The 23927-nt window shown below is 30.2% G+C and overlaps 1 protein-coding gene across 1 annotated transcript; it reads left to right on the forward strand.

The window, feature by feature from the left end:
- The first annotated feature begins 632 nt into the window (after positions 1-632).
- LOC18612884 (serine/threonine-protein kinase SAPK7-like) lies at positions 633-6486 on the forward strand. The gene is made up of 9 exons (XM_088804614.1): positions 633-887; positions 1279-1357; positions 1479-1576; positions 1688-1741; positions 1836-1928; positions 2003-2095; positions 3706-3810; positions 3913-4011; positions 5958-6486. The coding sequence occupies exons 1-9, from the start codon at positions 768-770 to the stop codon at positions 6273-6275; spliced, it is 1059 nt and encodes a 352-aa protein (XP_088660740.1). The 5' UTR covers positions 633-767; the 3' UTR covers positions 6276-6486.
- Positions 6487-23927: the final 17441 nt, after the last annotated feature.

Below are 23927 nucleotides of genomic sequence, written 5' to 3' on the forward strand. Positions count from 1 at the left end.
TCATTTATCGAAATTTTAAAAATAAATATACAAAAAAAAATCTTTAGATATAGTAATTGTTAAATGCATATCATCTACTAGAATATTTAAAATAATTTCGATTAAAATTAAAAAAATTATCATAAAAAAATAAAAAATTATAAATGAGATGGAGGAATACGTTGTGCGAAAACCAGTTGATAGTTTGGACTTTGGACGCGGCATTCACGAAAGTCAACGGGTGTCCTAGGCCCTAGCCTAGCACCACGGCGCTTTGGGAGATCTAAGTTCAACAGATAAAACGAAGAAAGAATAAAATAAAGCACTCAAAGCGTGAGTGACACTGCAGAATGAAGAGGCAGTGATTGGACTCGAGCCGGACTCATGGGCACCCATCCCATGGCATTACAGTGTCTTAAAAGTCTTTTCCTTTTACTTTTGGTCAATGAAAGTGTTTCCAGTTCAACTATAGTTAGCAGCAAGTGAATCACACTGACCATACCACATGGCCTCATTGCCAATTCTTATAATATATTCTTAAATGCTCTCGCTTTCACTTCCCTAATTACCCTCTGCAAAGTCTCAGTATATATGTATGAATGGATCTGAATCCTTCTACGGATACGGAAGCTCTTCAGTCCCACTCCCGCGTCTCTACTGTGATCCATCTGCCATTACTGATTACTCAATGATGATGTTCGTATGATGATATGAAATACTAGTAGAAAAAAGACTTGCATTCAATCAAATTACCATATATTCTGTGATTTATATTTGTGGGAGTTGAGATGGAGAAATATGAGGTGGTCAAAGATTTGGGAGCCGGGAATTTTGGGGTGGCCAGACTCTTGAGACACAAGGAGACCAAGGAGCTTGTTGCTATGAAATATATTGAGAGAGGCCACAAGGTTTGTTTTTGCTTCTCTCGGTCGTTTGTTATTACTACTTAGTATCTTACTTAGTTATGTTTTTGTTCACGGCATACTTTCTGGATCTTAATATATGATTTAGATCTTTCTTTAATTTGGTGATCTCTCTCCGTTGAGACAGCCTGAGCCTGAGCTTGAATATTTTTGCTTTTTTGGGTTCCGATACCCATGATTTTAGTATTGTTCTTGCTTCATAATTCATTTGCTGAGAATCGGAGTGATAAAACCTTGTTAGCTTCAATTAAGTTAAATTTGGGTTGTGGAGTTTCTTCAAGTTTTTTCTTTACTTTTTGAGTTTGCTTCATTTTTTTCCCTCTTCTTTTAAGGCACCCGATCGATTGATTGAAAGCTTAGTTGTATTTGTTTGCAGATAGATGAGAATGTGGCAAGAGAGATTATCAATCACAGATCTCTGAGACACCCCAATATTATCCGGTTCAAGGAGGCAAGTATCATCAGTGTGATTGATTTGTATTACTTCTTTGAAGCGTTGAGATTATAATTATTGTAATTACTCTCTTTTTAATCTGCAAATCTTCTGTTTTGATGGGATATGAATACTATAGGTAGTTCTGACTCCTACACATTTAGTAATTGTCATGGAGTATGCTGCCGGTGGTGAGCTCTTTGAACGGATTTGCAGTGCCGGTAGATTCAGTGAAGATGAGGTCTTTTTCTCTTTCTATTTTTATTCCTTTCATTGACATTTTTTCTATTTACTGGTCAGAAACAGTTAATCTCTGGCACTTAAATGTTGTGTTTGTTCTCTATTTGTTCAGGCTAGATATTTTTTCCAGCAGTTGATCTCAGGTGTCAATTACTGTCATTCCATGGTAATTAACACTCAGAACCATAACGTTTCTCTATGTATGTGAGATGCAAGAACTAAATGTACTTTTGTTTCTTTGTTTCTATTCTTGTTTGCAGCAAATATGCCATAGAGATCTGAAATTAGAAAATACACTTTTAGATGGAAGTCCTGCACCACGCTTGAAAATTTGTGATTTTGGTTACTCTAAGGTTTGGTCCATTCTACTTGTAAGTGTTTTTATGGTTTTCCAATCATTAATTTGTTTTCCTAACAATTGGTGTAGTCATCTCTGTTGCATTCGAGACCCAAATCAACAGTTGGAACTCCAGCATATATAGCACCAGAAGTTCTATCTCGACGAGAATATGACGGAAAGGTAATTATTTTAACCCTTTAAAAAAAAGAAGAAAAACCTACAAGAAATAAAATCTAGATATCGAGCTTAGCGTACTATTGAACAAAGTCTATTGCATGATTTGGATCTGGCATTCCACTTTGATTTTGATGCTTAGCATGCAACCAGAAACTAGTTGGAAGATGGTCAAATCCATCAGTTACTGAATGCATGATAGTCTCTCTTCTGCCACTCCTTGGCTTTTGCATTTGTTAACTTATGCACTATGTATTTCAAAGAATAGGAGATGTGACGCATTGCATTTTGTAACTGTCCTTGTGGATGAAAGTTTATAATACTCTATACATGTTGGAAAGAATTACCTTAAATTCCACATGCTTGTTATATTTAAGTACTATTGTGATATTGTCTTCTTCATTTGAGATCCTTTTTTTAAAACATTAATAGGGAGATATTTTGAGCATTAACTCAATCCATTTGCCATGCTTTTAGGTTATCTTGAAGGTTTTCTTGGTGGCTGCATTTTGTTATGTTATGATATATAGTTCATTTGTTACTGCCAAAAGTATTTGACATTTGCTTGTCAAACACCTTTGTCTTTTGGGATCTGCTTCCACTTCTATGGTGAAGTCACCTTGTTTCTGACCATGAATATCATTCCATCAAATGTTTTTTACTTAAATTATACAATAAATTGTCAACCCCCCCCCCCCCCCCCCCCCCCCCCCCCGGCGGCCACTTTTCCTTCTAATTTGATGTAAATATTCCAAAATTAATTAGATCTAATTTGTAACATATAAAAGTTTATTGACCTCAAGTCATGTCTTTTCTTTTACAGTTGGCAGATTTATGGTCCTGTGGAGTTATCCTCTATGTTATGTGATGATATATAGTACATGTTTGGCCTAGTTTTTTTTCAGCTTATTTACCTCTTAAAAGCAAAAGCTAGGCCAAACATGATCTTTTGAGAAGCTCTTAAAAAAAAAGTAACTATTTTTTAGGAACAAAATTTAAAAAAAAAAAAAGAGCTTAAACAAAAGCTCCAAGGAGGAGCTTTTTCTTCTCTTCTTTTAAAAATACAAGAAAAATTTTATTTTTGTTCCAAAAATATCCTCATTTGTTAAAAATAATTACAATATTACCCTCTTAAAAAAAAGAAATATCTTCTATGATAATTTTAACAAAAATTATAACTTATAGAAAAGAACTTATAAAAAAAATTTTACCAACTAACTTTAGCTTAATTTTAAAAGCTATTATTTTTCATAAGAGCTTCATAATAACTTTTAAGTTAAAAAAAAGTCAGGCCAAACAGACTCATAGTTCATTTTGTTATGTGATGATATATAGTTCATTTGTTATTGCCAAAAGTATTTGACATTTGCTTGTCAGACACCTTTGTCTTTTGGGATCTGCTTCCACTTTTATGGTGAAGTCACCTTCTTTCTAACCATGAATATCACTTCATCAAATGTTTTTTCCTTAAATTATACAATAAATTGTCAACCCCCCCCCGCCCCCCTCCCCGCCACTTTTCCTTCTAATTTGATGTATATATTCTAAAATTAATTAGATCTAATTTGTAACATATAAAAGTTTGTTGACCTCAAGTCATGTCTTTTCTTTTACAGTTGGCAGATGTATGGTCCTGCGGAGTTACCCTCTACGTTATGTTGGTGGGAGCATATCCTTTTGAAGACCAAGAAGACCCAAGGAATTTTCGGAAAACAATTCAGGTTTATGCCAGCCTGCTATCTTCTTCATTTTCATTTATTAGAAAAAAAATATCATTCCTGATACCATAATCCTTTTTTTCCTTGCTAATTTTTCTTTGGCAGCGAATAATGGCTGTTCAGTACAAAATTCCGGATTATGTTCATGTATCTCAAGATTGCAGGAACCTACTCTCTCGCATATTTGTTGCAAATCCATCCAGGGTATGTATAATTTTTAAGTTAATTGATCAAGCATTGCAATTGCACCACATCAATGTTTTTGCTGTATGCAATTAGCTTTGCAAAACCTTACAAGCATCTAGAAGCCAACTTAGGTAAGTTAGTAGCCCTTCTTTTATAAACCTTGATTAATGAAAATTTGTATCTCCAATGGAAGAAGAAAGATGAAAAAAGGGGATTAAAAAGAAAAGAAAATGAAACCTACAAGACTGAACCTCTACTTCAACTAGCAGTACTGGAGAAGTAAGCTCTAAACAAAATACTGAATCAATAGAGGACAACAAAGTTCTATTTGTAAATTATCATCTAACTGCCACACTTCATAGCATTTTCCTATCAGCATCTTTAAATCTGTTCAGTCCAATTAACTTTGCTCCACTGTCTGCCATGTTAAAGATAGTGATGCATTCTGCAATTTCTTCCTTGCTGGATATGATAATTATTAGCACAGTAACCCAACTTCAAAATGGTCGCAGCAGGAAACCTCTCTCTTACAAGTCAGTTTCCATTTCTATTCACTAGTCCTGTCATGAATATCTCTGTTGATGTAAGAGAGTAGCAGAAACTGACTCTAGATACTCTTGGTTAAAGTGCTGGTGAAAAATGTATGTTCTTTGACATTCAAGATATTGTCCACAAACAATACAGTGGGGCATCATTGTACAATGCCCAAAAGAGTTGCCCCCTTAATTATAGTTTATTTTTTCATGGGACACCTATTAAATCAGAAAACTAGACAAATACCCTTTTTTCTTTCTTTGGTACAGCTAGACAAATACCTTTTAATTATCTCATCCAAAGTTGTTGTTCATTTCAACTAAATTAGTTTAATTTTGGTCAGTCATTATGTAGAGAACTCAGAAGAAAAGTCATGCTTGAATGGCATCCAATCTTCTTTTACCTACATCAGTCTGTCATCATCTTTAGAATTATATAAATTTAACAACCAGATTTCTATGGATCATCGTCGCAATATGTCTCTGGATTTAAACCTCTACTATATATGTGGACTTTAATTCTTCTTTCCCTAGATATCTAGTCACTATTAGAAAACTTAAAACTTTTAATTGTAGATAGAACGAAGTCAATTAGTTTTAGAGGGTAGAAATGCTAATTGGTATGTGGCTAATCTTCTGGTTGCATAATGATTTTCGCTTAATTTTATTTTGTTACCTGTGTTATGATCTGTTCTTTTTTTAACCTCAGTTTTCTTTCTCAATATTCAAGGTATTGAGAAGGCACTAAAAGATTTCCTCTCTCTCTCTCTCTCTCTCTCTTTTCACCCTGTACTCTTATTTCTTTTCTCCTGTTGTAATATCACCCTGTAGCTGATGATTGTTGGACAAGTTTTTCTCTCCTGATCTTTATGAATTTTAAAGGAAATATTTGTGTTCTACCTGCCGGCTTGCTTGGTTATCTGAATTTAACATTCTCTAAATAATTTAGGTTATAGTGTCACCCATTTTGTCACTTTCAAGTTCTTTTTCTTTTATTCTTGGTGGGGTGGGATGGGGTATGTTAATCTTAAAAAGCAGATATTATAGATCTATATGGTCAGAACAATGAGAAAGTGAAATACGAAACCCAGGTGCTTCTGTTGTATCTGGTGTGGGATATGTTTTCTGGCTATAGATAAAGTAAGGATTAATATGAAGAAGTTCAATGGATTGATTCTTCCATAAATAACATTCAAAGAAAAATTTAATTTGTTATGTAAATGGAGACTGAGTCTATTGTTTATCAGGTATTGCTAAGAACTGGTTTGATTATTTTAGTGGATTGATGCTTTTAAGCTGGGGCGATTATTTCTATTATCCATAGCAGCCTGGTGATGTTGACCACGTGTTTCATGAACCTTGTTTTTGGAGGTTCATTCATTGAATTTCAAATGTGTTAATCTCTACCATTCCCTGTTTTTCTTTTTCCAGAGAATCACAATTAAGGAAATAAAAAATCATCCTTGGTTTTTGAAGAACTTGCCAAGAGAACTAACCGACACAGCTCAAGCTTCTTATTATCGGAGAGATAACCCTGCATTTTCTCTTCAAAGTGTGGAGGAGATAATGAAAATAGTTGAAGACGCAAGAAGTCCACCTCCATCATCTGTGCCAGTCAAGGGCTTTGGCTGGGGGCAAGATGATGATGAAGAGGAAGATGTCGATGCAGAAGTGGAAGAAGATGATGAAGATGAATATGATAAGCAGGTCAAGGAAGTCCATGCAAGTGGAGAATATCAAATCCATTAAGCAATGTAATCTTTAACCAACAGTTATGTAATAAAAATCTTGGCTTTAAGATAGTTTTGTATGATAGCAGATAACTGTTGGCTCAGTACTAAAATATCATTGTTCGAATAAGATCTCAAACTTTATCAGTAAGTTATATAATGTAATTTTACCTGGATTTTACAATGGATTGCGGGTGAATGAGGAATGAAATCGTCTTGTTATTTGAAAATTGGAAGAGAGTATGTGCAACTTAGAGTAGTAAAGATGGGTATCGTATTTTCATTGTTGGTTTGATTGTAAGGATATGACAGGGGCGGGCAGTAGGGGAGGGTGGGAGGCAGACTAGACGAGGGAGAAACCAGTTGGCCTTGCTTCTACAGCAGTTTATTCATTCTTGATTTGTTTATAGATTTAATAAATGCTTGTGGCTCTTCTTTCATTTCTAATTTTCGTTTTTTTGTGCTTCTTGACTTTTTATTTTATCTAGTTCTATAGATGAGGGCATCTTGAGCTTCAGTTGTGATCTAGGGTCCAAACATCCCTTTGGTCCCGATGATGTTAGTAACACCCGCCTTAAAAGCAAATTATGTCTCAAAACCTCAAATCCATAGATCCCATATGAGTTATAGAATTAATTAATTCAATTTAGAACCAAAAATTAGAGGAAAAGACAACAAGAAAAATTCAACAAAACTCAAGGTCTCCTAAAGTGTATTAAGGCCATTAACATTTATTCTTTCCATGCAACATGAAAAATAGAAAGATAGAAAAGTATAGATATATCACATATAAATCAATTTTAAAGTATCAAACGCTAATTTTATATGTTATTCAGTATTTATTCCACCAAATAAAGGTAAATCCGCAAAATCAATTTTGAAATTGTCATGTAAGACAAGTTTACCTTTTTTTTTATTATTGTATTTTTCTTACTACAATGTATGAACTTCATAATAGCCTTTAAATCATTACAAAATTGAGAATAACCAAACAAGAACAAAATAGAAAACTGGTTTTGCGGCTTGTAGAATACTTTTTAAAAGGTTATTATGCCTTCAAGATACAACAAAACATCAAAACTCTTCAAGAAGAATTAATAAAATTGGTTTTATAGAAAACTTCTTTATACATTTGATGAAAACAAGTTTTATCATAAGACAATTCTCGGTGAACTTCTCATCAATGATTAAACATAAATTTTTCTTGATGAATATCAAACATAAGTTTTAACGTGATGAAGACTAAATGCTCAATTTGGAATCAAATTTTAGGATTTTTATCAATTTAGAGCCAAACATTTCAATTGTAACAATTAAAGGCTAAACGTTTTCGGTTTCTTACAATCAAGGGCTAAGGTGAGAGGTGTCTGGCACATGTAAGGCACGCTCATGACGTGGACGATGACTTGTCATGTAAGATACAGAATGGTAGTTTTATCATAAAGTTTTTTTTTTTTGTCAAGTCAAAACGATTCAAACTATGACGTGGCATAAAACAACTTTTTTATTGAGATGTGTAACAACTAAATTTTCCAACATGACATATAATAATTAAATCCTCAACATAATGTATAACAACTATATTTTTCAACATTATATGCAATAACTAAATTTTCAACATGATGTGTAACAACTAAATCTTTAACATGACGTATAACAACTATATTTTTCAACATGGTATGCAACAACTAAAATTTTCAACTAAATCTTTAATATGACGTGCAATAGCTACATTTTTCAACATGACATGTAATAACTAAATTTTCAACATAATGTGCAACAACTAAATTTTCATCATGACGTGTAACAATTATATTTTTCAATATGACGTGTAATAACTAAAATTTCAATATGATGTATAGCAACTATATTGTGTAATAACTAAATTTTCAATATGATGTATAACAACTAAATCTTCAACATGACGTATAACAACTATATTTTTCAACATGGTATGTAACAACTAAAATTTTCAACTAAATCTTTAACATGGCGTGCAATAGCTACATTTTTCAACATGACATGTAATAACTAAATTTTCAACATAATGTGCAACAACTAAATTTTCATCATGACGTGTAACAATTATATTTTTCAATATGACGTGTAACAACTAAATTTTCAATATGATGTATAACAACTAAATCTTCAACATGACGTATAACAACTATATTTTTCAACATGGTATGTAACAACTAAAATTTTCAACTAAATCTTTAAGATGGCGTGTAACAACTACATTTTTCAACATGGCATGTAACAACTAAATTTTCAACATAATGTGTAACAACTAAATCTTCATCATGACGTGTAACAATTATATTTTTTAATATGACGTGTAACAACTAAATTTTCAATATGATGTGTAGCAACTATATTGTGTAACAACTAAATTTTCAACATAATATGTAACAACTAAATCTTTATCATGACGTGTAACAATTATATTTTTCAATATGACATGTAACAACTAAATTTTCAATATGATGTGTAGCAACGATATTGTGTAACAATTAAATTTTTAATATAGCGTATAATAACTAAATCTTCAACATGGCATGTAACAACTAAAATTTCAACATGATATATAACAACTATATTTTTTAATATGACACGTAACAACTAAATTTTAAAACATAGCAAGTCAACTGTCATGTCATCAGTTCACATGATTTTTTATCGCGTGTGATACACACCCCATCCACCTGTTAACTTAACCATTAATTGTAAAGAATCGAAAACATTTAACTTTTGATTATTACAATTGAAATATTTGGTCATTAATTGAAAAAGTATCCAAACATTTAGTCGCAATTTAAGCATTTAACTCGTGATGAACGAATATAACTTTTTCACTATTTGTATGAATTTAATTTATAAGCTATAATAGTTTCTCATCAATGTCAAGTATTTGGTCCACCAAAATTACTTCAAAGAATTTCTCTTCTCTAATGTGAAATGAAAAGATCCAGTAATATTAATTTTAAGAGGAAATTGTGAGAAATGACCTTTCTTGATAAAGATATTTTAAAAGTAACCATCAAAATAAGTTTAACTGTTTTTAGCCATATTTAGTCATGACTTGACGAAAATACCCTTTAAACTATTTCAAATAAATTAAACCATTTATCACAATTTCTCTCCATTTCTCCCAATTTGTGCTTCAGATTTCTCTCTCACCATCCCAATCTCTCAAATTTTATCGATTTCTCTGTTCGACATTCGTTTGCTATGCTTTTGATTTCTCTCTCCCACGTTTTTAGATTTCTCTTTCTTACGCTTTCAAGACACCAAGCAATGGATTTGACGTGCTTGGGTGGGTAGCTGTTTGAGAAATTTGATTTTTAGGTATTTTGGATAAAACTAAAATGGTATAAATAATCACAAATGTATGAAATAACTTTTAATTGAATCAATTCGGGACCTAGATACCAATAAACTCAAAATTTTGAAATTTATAAATCTAAGTTTTCAAAGAATTTTTTTTATTTTTAGTCAAAGTAGGTGTTTTAGATAAAAAAACGTAAAAAAAACATTTGTATTTTGATTTATGAAAACATGTTAGAAACACTTTAATCTGTGTCAAATTGTAAAACAAAAAAAAAAAAAAGAAAAATGTTGAGAGGATTTGAAGTTTTGGTTTGTAAGTAACAACAACATTTTAGGCATTAAAGTATAATAAAATGTTTTTGAATATGTCGTGTAACAACAATATTTTTTTAACATGGCGTGTAACAACAATATTTTTTTTTCAAGATGGCATATAACAACCATTTTTAACCATGACGTGTAACATATTTTTTTACATGATGTGTAACAATAGTATTTTTTTTAACATGGGGTGTAACAACCTAACAATGACTTGTTACAGGTTTTTGTACATGGCGTGTAATAAGCTAACCATAGCTTGTCACAGGTTTTTGTACTTGGCTTGTCACATATATTTGTACATCGCGTGTAATACGCTAACCATGGCTTGTCACAGGTTTTTATACATGGCTTGTAACAAGCTAACCATAGCTTGTCACAGGTTTTTGTACTTGACTTGTCACATATATTTGTACATCGCGTGTAATACGCTAACCATGGCTTGTCACAGGTTTTTATACATGGCTTGTAACAAGCTAACTATAGTTTTTCACAAGTTTTTGTAAATTACTTGTAATATATTTTTGTACATAACATGTAACAAACTAACCATGACTTGTCATATATTTTTATACATAGCGTATAGCATACTAACCATGGCTTGTCACAGGTTTTATACATAGCGTGTTACATATTTTTGTACATAACGTGCAACACGCTAATCATGACTTGTCACAGATTTTTTTACATGACATGTAATATCATAACGTGTAACTTCATTAAAGATAATTTTGTCTAACTTGACTAAAAATAATTAAAATTATAAAAAAAATTATTTTTAAAAATATCTTACCTTTAAATATTATTTTTTAAAATACCCTTAATTTTATACTGCCAACATAAATTTATACTTCAACTTTTCCTTGATTTTCTGGCATGAAAACCAAGAAGCAAAAGAAAAGGCGTATAAAGTAGGCCCCAATGAAAAGAGCCCGCAGATTTCGGTGTTGGAGTAATCATCTTTTTAAGTTTGTAGCGATCCATATATATTGTGGATGACAGCATTGATCACTTCAGTGAACAAGGATAAGGGTTGTTTTTTTTTTCCTAGGTTTGAGGCATGCACAGAAGCTGGAAAAGACTCATTTGAGCTGTTTTCGAGATGGTGGGACAAAATCATATGCTGAAAGAATATCAAAGTTTTAATGGGTATATAAATGTAAATATAAAACTAGCAAGCAGGAACTGGTCTTGCAGATAAGATGGAGCAGCATAAGCTGTATAGATCGAGTGCATGCAGAGTGCAGAATGCATTATTTAAGACAGCTAGCTCTGGGGGTGCTTGCAAGTTGGGTCAGCGTAGCTTTGACCCATATATCAGATGTGCCATATCAACGACCAGCAACTTCACAACTAACGCCCAAGGCCCAACTCTGACTGAAATGCGTATGCACGTTAAGACTTTAATGCCACATGTTTTGGCTTCCTATTTCAGCCTTGCCCTTTTTTTTTTTCCAATTTTTAATATGTTGGAAATACATTCAGGAGGTTTCTATAGATCATTCACATGATTTCCGGAATAGAAAGCTTCAGGACCAGCTTGGGTTTGAGCATTTGACAAGAATTGACTTAATTTGCCAGCCTATTACGATCAAATCCCTTCGGACTTCACCCAGGAAATAGAGTCATCTGGTGGAGGTGGTATCTCTGTCCCTCAAAGTCAGACCTCAGAGAAGTGATCCAGACTTGGACAATGGATAAAAGCAATACATATACACTAGTTTCCTTTTCCTTTATAACAATGGAACCATTACAACCATGTAGGGAATATTATTTGTTCGAGCATATCATTAGTCCCACGAAGTTATTTAAAAACCATTCTTCCGTGCCACACCCCCATACATGAGGCCATGTAATTAAATTAATTTTTATCATGTGGCTCATTGCAGATTCCATGATATATACTTTAAAACTTTTCGTTGATTAAAAGAAAACATTAGAACGTTTCTTAAGCATGCGTACCATCATCCCAATGCCTTTTTTTGGGTGTATGGTTCCTAATCAAGCTTATTTATTCAGTAATTTTATATTAGATTTATGGTTTTGGACTAAACAATTGCCCTCCTCTATTTTATAAGCTTTATTGTTTTTATATTCGAAATTTTCAAGTTGAAATGACTGTTGTGAACATGATATGTGTTCCTTTGTTTTAATAAAATTTGAGACAGATTGATTGCTCCAACCTTTGGATTATGAAGTAACTTAAAAATTACGTTTCTAAATGAATAGGTGCAGCAAAACAAACCATTGAAAAGGTCAGATTCCAATACCACATATTAAGACAATGATGAATTTAAAATTTCACATAAAAAATTGTTAAAATATAATTATAAAAATAATTAAATTGTATATATCAAGTTTCATAATATAAAAATAAAAAAAATAAAAAATTAAGGACCGGCAGCCACCACCACCTGCCACCCCTCAGCTCTGCCCTGCGTCTAGGTGAATGACTTTTGCTAGTTGACAAATTTTTGTTATTTTCATACTTTTACAGCTTGAAAAGAGATCCTATATATCTGAATTCTTTATTTTTGTGAATTTAGTATTAGTGTTGGTAGATGAAAGTAATTATAATTGTTCAACTTAACACGGCTACAATTTTTATTGTGGCTCGTTTCATCTTATGCAAAAACCATTAGATAAAATTTTGTCAATTATATTCCTTTTTGCCCACTTTTGTTTATTTTTCTTTAGTTCTTTAGGGAAAAAAATCGACTTTAGTGAATTTTATATTAAATTTTTAGTTTTTATAATCAAATCAATATTCCATGATTTTTAATGTCAAAAAGTGAAAAAATTACAAATTTCATAATGAAAAACCAATACGTATTAAACAGTTAAGACTTAACTTAATTATTATTATTTTTCTTTAAGAAGAATTAACAAACTTAACATTCGAATCTCTCTTTTTTTAATTATAAAAAAAAGATAATATATATCATATAGTTTTAAATCAGAGAAAATTGTGAGAAATAACCTTCTTCATAAACATAATTCAAAAATATCATTTTTTATAATTTTAACTATTTTTAGTCAATTTTTTACATGACTTGACAATAATACCTTTTAAACAATTTCAGACAAATTAAAATGGTTTCAGTTTTCTCTCTCCCGCCATCCAGATAAAACTTTCAAAATTAAATCTCGATTTCTCTCTCTGCTCAAATATGTCTATCTCGTCATCCAATTTGCAAAGATGACATCAAGCTCTTTCTTATTTTGTTTTATTTTTTTGGATGGTGAATCTTGGGGTTCTTAAGGGCGATGAACAATGATTTTGCTCTTTGCAGGCAGCGATTTTGCTCAGGAAGAAAGAATAGCTAAAGCATATTTGATGGGTTTTATGGTGGTTCAAGATTTTGTTGTGTCTGGGATTGGGATGATTGTTAAACATGTTTGCTAGGGATTTTGATTTTTTGATAGGATTTTGAGTTGAAATTATTCAGGGAATATTTTATAAAGAGGGTATATTTTGTTTTTGTATAAGGGAAGTGAGCAAGGACTCTAGATAGGGATATATTTTCTCTTGCTTTGGAGAGTTATGGAGTTTTGTAACCTATCTTTTATGAAATGCACAATTTCATGGCTTAGTAAAAAAAAAAAAGTATGTGTTTTAGGTTCTTGAGTTTATTGGTTTATTCATAGAATTTCAAAATTGAATTTACTGATTTTTAAGTATTGCATGACTTAATCACTATGTGACTAGTTTTTAGGTATTACGTAATTGATTTTAGGCATTACGTGACTAGTTTTTAGATATTGCGTGACTGATTTTTAAGCAATGTCTGAGTCACACAATGCCTTACTAACTAGTCACGCAATGCCTTACTAACAAGTCATGCAACGTCTATCAACTAGTCACGCAATATCTTATCAGAAACTAGTCACGCAATGCCTTATCAAAAACTAGTCACGCAATGCCTATCAACTAGTCACATTATGCCTTATTAGAAACTAGTCACGCAATGTCTTATCAAAAACTAGTCACGAAATACCCAAAGTCAGTCACGCAATGTCCAAAGTCAGTCACGCAATACCTATCAACTAGTCACGCAATACCTTATCATAAACTAGTCACGCAATACCTTATCAAAAATTAGTCACGTAATGCCCAAAGTCAGTCACGTAATATCTAAAATCAGTCACGTAATGCCTACAAACTAGTCACGTAATTCTCAAAAATCACCAAAACTACTAAATTCCATTTAATAAGATCAACAACTTCAAACGATACACCATATTCCATTTAACAACATAATTAACGAATATGAATGCTCAAAATGTTTAAAAGTTTTTTTTCATATATCAAAAATCACTCTAAAATACTTAAAAATGCTTAAAACGCTCACAGATTTTCTTCGTGTATCAAAAACTATTCCAAAATACTCAAAATGTTTAAACTTTTTTTTTCTGGTAAGTAATACTCCAGAGATGAATAGTTTGGTGAGAAAAACTCAAAAAAATGAGTCAGTTTGAGGCACAAATCTAAATATATTTGACCCGTTAATAGGTTTCGGGTTGAGATATGAAGTCAAATAAATGAATCAATTTCATTAAGAGTAATTTTTTTCAAATTTTAATTCTCTTGGTTAAGAATAGTTAAAATTACGAAGAGATCTATTGTCAAAAACACGTTATGTATAAGCATTTAAAAAAAGAACCCTTTAAATCATATAATTTTTCTAATATGATGCCTAAATGTTTTAGAAGTATTGGTTAAAATTTTATTATACAAAATTAAGTGAAATGATTTATATATTATAAATGTGGTTAGTTTAACTACATTAAATAAGTAAAATGATTTATTATCAAGGATCTTTAGTTTTACTTGTGCTGGTCTTTCTTGCTAAACATCTACTTATTCAAATTTTAAACAGAAAGAAGAAGAAGAGGCCGAGGGGCATTGGTCTCGCGTCTCATGCAAAAAGCAACGAAGGCGAGGAAAAGGTAAGAAAGTTGCGAGTGGAAAGCGAATGGAGAAGATTCAAAGGATTCATTGACAAGCGGTGATGGAGGGGAGAGGAAGAGAGAGAGAGTTGATTGATTATTAATCAGAGGAATTGTAAACAATCAAGTCAGATTGGGTTTGGCAGTCGGCACTTGGACACTCGCTTTTTGCTTTTTGAAAATTTAACAGTGGAGCGCATGTGCGCAGCAGCTCAGGTTGCCAGTTGCCATTGCCGCAGACCATCCCACATGCCCATGCCTTGTGGACCCCTCTGCCCTGTCTCTCTCTCTCTCTCTCACTTTCATTTTTACAATTCTTGAAAATATATTTTCTTTATGTGTTATTATATAAAATTTTTTATTTTGGTTTTATATAAATGTTGTTAGAGGTAATTTAAAGCGTTCATTTTGTCCTTTACAACTTGCAAGTAATATTTAGTTACCTCATTTTGTATTATATCTTTTGATTAACCCACTACTTTGTCTTTCTTGTAAGCAATATTTCGTCTTTTTCTTTAACTTATTTCTAAATTTATAGATTAAATTTCGTTCAAAAAATATTTTACAGATTGAACTTTGAAACCAACTTTTTCTTATTTATTTTATGCACACTAATTTGTATGTATCTTTTGATTTTTTATTCTTGTAGAAATAACTCTTAAACCAATTAGTTTTTTGTTCAATATAAGGTTTGGTAGGTTGCAACGCAAATAATTAAATTTGTCTTCTTTTTGTTGATAAGTAATGGTGTGAAAGTTATACTAATATATATATCTTATAAAAAGGGAATAAAACTTCGATGAGTATTAAAAAGGAAATTGAAAGTAGTCAAAGTACTTTATACCGTGAATTTGTTCTTAAATTTTTCTCAACTTTTAGACTTGAGTCATGAAATAAGAGAAAGGGTAAGAGTGAGGACATGAAGGCGGGGCTACCGACAAAGGTTGCGCCATCATGGACGGATAAAACCTGGCGATGAGGTTGAAAACAGCCTCCGATTAGTCTTTGACTGTGCTCTGGGGCGGAGCGTCCCTTTGTAATGGGGCCATTGCCACCCAAATTTTTTGAAATTTTTTATATATTATATATTTTTAATAATTTTTTTAAATAGTTTATTATTAAATAATTAATATAATTAAAAAATAATAAAATGATCTTACAAATTTCTTCAATTTTACTCAAATTCTTAATTTTTTTAAATTTTTTAAGTTTCTCCACTCATCTTTTTCTCTTTTCTTTTCTATCCTTATATTGTGAAATTATAAAAAGGTAAAGTTTTTATTTATTTTTTTCTATTTATATTGTTATTATTTTTATTTATTTATTTTTTCAATTATATTCTATTTGCTCATATATTTTAAGTTTCTATAGATTTTTTTTTTTTAATTTTTACGAATCATCAACTACATTCTTTTTCTTTTGTTATATAGGTTATATCTCCTACTTGTCATGATTTCTTTTCTCTGTTATATGAATTTTATTTTTAATGATTTTAATTTTTAAAAATTAAAAAATTATTGTATATGTAATTCTCAAATATAAGTTCTAGTATTGCATTATTGGTTGTTGTTTAAAATTTCACTAATATATTATTTTTTATTAATCTTAATTATATAAGAAAAAATTATCTTAAGTATATGTTTTTAATGTGTTTTATGTTTTATATTTAGTTGAAAGAAAATTATCTTGAGTATAAGAAGAAATTATTAATTCTGTATATCGTATTTAACTTTTATAGTTTATGCATTATAATTTAATATTTAGTATTACAAACTTAAATATAATAAAATAAGAATATTAGATGTTGACAACATTAATTTTTTAGTCGTTTATATTGAGAAATACAAGACTTCAAAACAAAATGGATGATAAGTTTCTTACAAATAATTTAATTGTTTATATTAAAAAAGATATTACCATCGTCGAACAAAACTTTTCTAAAACATTATTATAAGTTTTTTTTTTTGTTTCTTTTGATTTACATGTGATATAAAATTATTATCTATTTTAGATCTTTTGATTATTAATGGTTAAGTTCAATATATTAGTTTTAAAATTTTTTAACTTTTATTCTTTTTAGCCTTTGGCTCCCCCAATAAAAATTAACTAGCTCCACCCCTGATTATGCTCGACATTGGTTAAAGTGATATTTAAAGAAAATTAATTTATACAGTGCAATGTTTAGCTTTGTTAATCAAATTTAAATATATATTTTTTCAATATACTAAAAAATCATTGTATTAACTATCAATTATTGTATTTAATATAAAAATAGAATAAATACTATTTAAATTAACCTTAAAAAATGTTCTTAAGATACTCATTAACAAAATTTATAAATATCTTCTCATTTAATTAAACTTAAATTATTTTGTTTCTTTGTCTAATCTTGTAATTCACCTTTATCTCTAAGTTTTGACATGTTTCAAAATTGTTTCTCCAAAACCTAATGCTTGATGTTTCAGCCGGTGTATCCAAGGGTTCAAAATACCTTTGATTTGACATAAAAAACGAAAAGAAAAGAAAATAAATAGTTTTAGTTCAAGGTATTAAGAATAGCCGGGGTGGATCCTTGTATATTGATGGCGAGTCACGGTATTTCAGAAATTTTAAATTTTTTTATATATTATATATTTTTTATTTTATAAAGATATAGAGTTTTTATATTAATAATTTTTTTTAAAAAATTTAACTTTTATTCTTTTTGTCTTTGATCTTCAACAAAAATGATTAGTTCTGTTGTAAATAAAAGCAAAAATATTTTTTTATTTTTCAACAAGATATTAATTTGAAACAATTAAAACTATACAAACAGGACCCTTATGAGAAGGTGAGAATAACTCTTTCTCTTTTTAATATTGAATAATCTTAAAATTTTTATTTTATATTATATATTTATTTCTCATAATTTTATTTTATTTTTTAATGTTAAAATTCAAAATGCATCAATTATATAAAAACAGTTTTAAAATTTTAATATAAAATAGTAATGTCAAATAAAAGAAATAGGTTGGAGGCTAGTGTAATGGATCAGAACGTAACCCAATTTCGTGCAACCTTAAACTTTGAAAATAAAAATTAAGTCTATAACTCACGGGCTTACATTCTCAACCTAAAAAACATGTTTGATAAGTGATGAAAAACTAATATTTATATATCTTAGATTCAACCTCATTTTTTATTGATGTGAGATCTGTAATCAGGGGCAGAGTTAGTCAAATTTTATTGGGAGGGGGGGGGGCAAACACGGTTGAATAAGAGTTAAAAATTTTAAAAAACTAATATGTTAAATTCAATCAACAATAAAAATATCGATAATAGAAATATGAAACTAAATATAAAACTATAATTTGTAAAATATAAATAGTTAAAAACGATATATAAGATTAATAACTTCTTCCTATACAATCAGAATTATTTAAATACTATAGATTCAAGATAATTTCATTTCAATTAAATATAAAACGTAAAGCATATAAAAAAATATACTCAAGTTAATTTTCTCTTATATAATCAAGATTAATAAAAAATGATACATTGATGAAATTTTGTCATGACCCGGTACTCTCTTCGAGCTCGTGACAACCGCTGCGACGTCTCGGTAGATATTCGTTATCTGAAGTGCCAACCGGAACCCCGCAAGGCTTTAGTACCATTTTTTTTCATCTCTCCTGTGAGTAATCATCGCCAAACCTCGTTTTTAAAGAATTTTAAGCTTTTTCCCTTTCAAAATCGTGGAAAAATAATTTTCGCCTCACAGAGGCGTTTTCGTCATTTTTCCTTGAAATTTTCAAAACCTGACTAAAGATGTAGTAGATGAGTGGAAAACACATATTTCATGATTTAAAATAAATTTGGGTGTCTAAAACATTTATTAAAAATGATATTGCAACTATTTGAATAAAATAAAAATATTCAATAACATATTCTAATTTCTTGTAAAACAATATTTATAGAGTCATCGGTAAATAATTTTTTGTAATGTAAAAGCTAAATAAATTTATACGTACTATAATACAGATAACTGAGATATGAAATTTACTTTACAGTGACTCTGGGCCTACAAGGAACAAAAGTGCACAAAGGCAGTAAACCTATAGTTTTTGTAGTAGTAAAGCCGTCTATAATCTTTGACGATATCTATTATCCACAAACTACCTCGGGCCTGAAATGGTTGAAAAAGAGAGTGGTGAGATTATAAAATCCCAGTGAGTAAACAGATACCATCTAAACCATCTAAAGTCGAGTAAATGGAGACATATAAAACAGTTTAACATACTGAAATTCATCACCTTTCAACTTGTTTCAACCAAATAAAATCAATTCATATAAATCGAGTAATTAACATGGCTTATGAATTTCTTAAAACTTTGGCTCTTGCCAAAATCATTATCATACTTAATCATCAGGGATACCTTGGCCGAGGGCTATCCCAAACCGAGTCCGCTAAGACTGTTAAAAAGTTATGTACTCATAAATAATATTTTTATTTTAAAAATATAGCAGTTCCTTGGCGTTAGCGAAATTCATCATCACGAGGTGGTTTGGCGTGAAATGAACTCTAAAGTTATACCTCAGGAGTTACCCTACTCGCCTTTCCAACCGAGGTAAGAATATGACCAGGTTTCGTGCCCCTCTAATAGGCTAGTCCACAGAACCAGCCCACTGCAGCAAGCTAAACCCACCATATAATAAAATTTAATAGCATGACATGACAATTTTATCATTATCCAACCTAGCAAGGTAAACAACAGTTTATATATTTCAACACAAATACCAATTCAACCATTCATGCCAATATTATCATAAGCCATTCAATTCAAACCATGATTTATAACACAGTAATTAGTCTCCAATTACTCCATTTTCAAAACCATCTTTCAATTTCAAGATAATTTTATAAAATCATTTAATTAAATCACATTTTAGTTACAAAACACAAAGATTTACCATTTAACTAATTTTTCATAAAATCACAAAATCGGATAAAAACCATTTTAGATAATTAAGATGATAGTAAGGTTACTCATAGTACTAAGAGTTCAATATACTTCTATTCCCGGTCTTCGGGCACAATCTCTATACCCTTGTTAGAGGGCTCACCACCTATATATCATACGTGACATGAATTTCAATAAATTGTGTCAATTTATCATAAACTATTTCAGGCTCTATAAATCTATATGAATGCACGAAATGTAATGCAAAATGTCCGAATAGCCGTTTAAATACGGTGTTCGACCTAATTCGTACTATTCTTGGTGTAATTGGCTAAAACCTCTAATTTAACTCCAAATCGATTTCTTTCACTTTCTACACTCCAATTATACTTAAAATACCTTAATGACTGTGAATATGATTCAATTTATCAATCCGAACCATAAATCGCACATGTCTATACATTAGGTAAAAATTTAGATTTTCATGCCAAAATTTCCCATTAAATTTCTAGCCTCACCAATCATTAAATACCACCAAAATATCATGAAATATCATCAATTTCAACCTCAATATCCTCCCTAGAAAATTCGGCCTCTTGTGGGTTTGTGAAGAACAAAGTGATTCCTTGCTAGATTTTCATACTTTCCATTACCAAACAACCAAAAACACTTAATTAGCTTGGAATCTAACAAAATCAATGCTCAAAACCTCTCCTCTCAAATTCGGCCAGCATGGGTTCATCATGCAAACTTGAGTTCTAAGCATGGAAAATGAAAAAGAAAACATGGGTAGTGTAAATCACAATATAAAATAACAAAAATTTACCTTTATTAGCTTAATTCCTTGAAATCCAACACTTTTTCTTCAATTTTCCCACCTAGGGTTTGTGTTCTTTCCTTTCCTCTTCACTTCATGCTTTGACCGGCCATATGGGTGAGACTAAGAGAGTTTTAAATAGATTTTACAAGGAAATTTTAGAATAATTCAAGCTTGACACATGGCATGTTTCCATTGGTCCATGTGTAATACTTATCCATTAAACAATCTCTCTCCACCACATAAAATGTTTCAATTATCCACAATGTAAAATGTTAATGGCTGAAATTCATGGGCATGACAAGTGTTAGGTGGTGTAAAATTACAATTTTACCCCTAGGGTGGTAAAATAATTATTTTGCCCTTATGCTTGAAAAAATATCGAAATTAAAAATTTTCACTTCTTAAACTCAAATTATACTCCAAATGATCAATCTTGATCAAAAATTTCATCCAATACTCACATCTTAACCTCGGATGGCAAAATGACCATTTTACCCCTAGATCATGAAAATTCCAATTTGACTCCAAATTGATTCTCGAACTCCAAATCACCATTTTAAATCATTCATGGACTGTAAAATTTTTAATTTCACCCTAAAATCTCTATTTGATCTAGTTCGAGGCTTAATTCAACTTAATGTACCATTTGGTACAATATCGACTTTTGACGATTTTTCGAGGCTTTCCAAGTATGCAAGCATATTGTCAATCACATAAAGGATATGGCAAGTACTTTATAAGGTCGGGCTTGGCAAATTTTAAGTAACAATGTAATACTACAACTTATATTTGAGAACTATATAATAATTTATTAATTTTTAAAGATTAAAATCATATAAAATAAAATTTACGCAACATAAAAAGGAAGAACATGACAAATAGAAGGTAAGTACCACATATTATATAGCAAAAAAGAAAAAAAAAGAATATGGTTAATGGTTTGTAAAAATTTAAAAAAAATTATAAAAACTTATAATATATGAACAAATAGAATAGAAATGAAAAAAAATAAAAATAATAATATAAATTGAAAAAAAAATTTAAAATTAGGTGAGATATGTGAAACCATTTATTATTTTTTTATTTATATTAATTATTAAATACAAAATTATTTTACAAAGGTCATTAATAGAATATATAAAAAAATTTAAAAATTTTTATATGTTATGAAAACATTTTTAAAAGTTTTTGGGCCCCCCATCACATAAGGAGGCTTCGCCCCTGTCCGTGATATTCTATCCCATCTAATTATGCAACACCTCGTTGCATTGGTTCTTTACCTGTAGAGAAGAGAGACCTTTACATTAGTTCGGGTCTACCTTGACCCTTGTATCTCTCATGGGGATCTCACATCAATAAAAACCTAAGTTTGCTCTAATACTAAATATCACGTGTCAAATTTTAAGTCTAACTTTCATATGGTATTAAACTCTAAAAATAAAATTTAAATAAACCTATAAATCACATATCTACATTTTCAATTCAAAAGACATATTTGATAAGTGATGAAAGACCTATATTTATATACTTAAAACCTACTTCATTTCTTACTAATATAGAATCATGACACTAAACACTTAATCTATTCTCAAAAAATTTCACAATCCACCCTCTTAACTTTTTTTAATTATAAAGGATAATGTGTATATGGGTATCCATGTTATAGTTCAAAATTCAATTTTGTACTTAAATTTAAAAAAAAAGCATTAACTTTTGAATTTTTTTTATTGTTGTTTTATCAATTTCCATGTGAGATTAATCTCGTTCATCAAATGGGTGATGTGTCTAAGGACAACTAATGTCTAAAAGAATCACATCACTCTTTTTTTTGTCAATTTTAAAAATTAAAAATTTAGAAAAAAAATTTCTTAAAAATGATAATTTTAAACACATGTAACATTCTTATTGGTTAGTTTTGGATCACTCTCATCTGACTATTGGCGTCAGTCTCATGTCGATAAAAAAGTAAAGTTTGAGTATTTAGTTGTACATTTCCAAACTTGGAAGTATCAAATGGAATGTTTGTTCAAATGCCAAATTCCTAATAAGCCTTTCCCAAAATATATGATTTCACTGCACAAATTGAGAGAGAGGATCTACTTACGGCCGTATGTGGAAGTAGTGAGTGTTATCCAAACTATTAATGTTAATAAATGCGAGGGTTGAAATTGATAATTCTTTTGACATTGTGTCAGTGTTGTCTCCCCCACTTTCTCTCTCTCTCTTTTCTTTGTCTCTTTGCAGCCTTCAATAACTTTAATCTCTTCTACACTTTTTTTAATTAGTTCCAAACAACTTTCTAGTTCATCTCCCAATTAATACGAAATCAACAGCTCATCTTTTTCATCAAAGTAAAATCATCTAATTTTTCAATTTTGTTTTGTCCATGTTCATTAAATTTTCATATTCATGTTTTTTGCTACATGTGTATTGGATTACAGAATGGAAACTAACCCTTCACTATACTAAAAATCTCATCTCGTTTATTTCAAAATTAAAACTCAAAAACCATTGGAGACAATGTTTTAAATTCATCGTAAAATTCAACTTGAACTCAAACTAAGAAAAGAGATTTATATTCAATCATTGACTCATCAATTTTACAGGTTTTCAATTGTTACAACGGAAATTTAATGAAAAATTCAGATTTTATCTTTAAAAAATGATAATTTTAAGGTAATTATCATTTCAAAGATAAATTACCATATAATTAAGAAAAATTGAAAAAAAATTACTTGAAAAAGTGAGTGTCAATCAACAATTAAAGTTAAGTTCATTCAGGTTTCAAATTTTAAACCAGATTCATCTTTATCAAATCAAATGAATTTGAAGTGTTGTTCGACACTCCAAAATGTTGAAAACTTAAAAAAGTTATTAAATCTGTTCAGATTCATATTTATATATAAAAAAAATTGGCTGTCATGAATTAATGTCTTGGTTGATCAACATTAGATTGTGTTAATGGACACTTACTTTACACCCTGATTTTCAATGAAAAATTGGATTTTTGTTTGTTAATCTAAAGGCAAAGTTTGGTGTTATAATATTCATGTAAAGGAACTTCCCTGCAGTTCTATAACTTGAACCCACTAAGACTGTCAAATTTGATAGAGTAATAGAGGAGTAGCTCCATGCACAGCAACATCACCAACTACATAAACCAAGTGAACTGGCCTATTAAATAAATTGCAGCCACAACTGCAAACCTTGTTTCTTGTTTTCTAACAAAAAAGTGATTCAACAATCTTCTTGCTCTTTTCTAGCTTTAGAATTATCAATTATTCCCATCTAGCACACATCATTACAAAATTAA

This window comes from Theobroma cacao, chromosome 1, assembly GCF_053813885.1.
Source record: "Theobroma cacao isolate CCN51 chromosome 1, ASM5381388v1, whole genome shotgun sequence".
Lineage (NCBI taxonomy): Eukaryota > Viridiplantae > Streptophyta > Magnoliopsida > Malvales > Malvaceae > Theobroma > Theobroma cacao.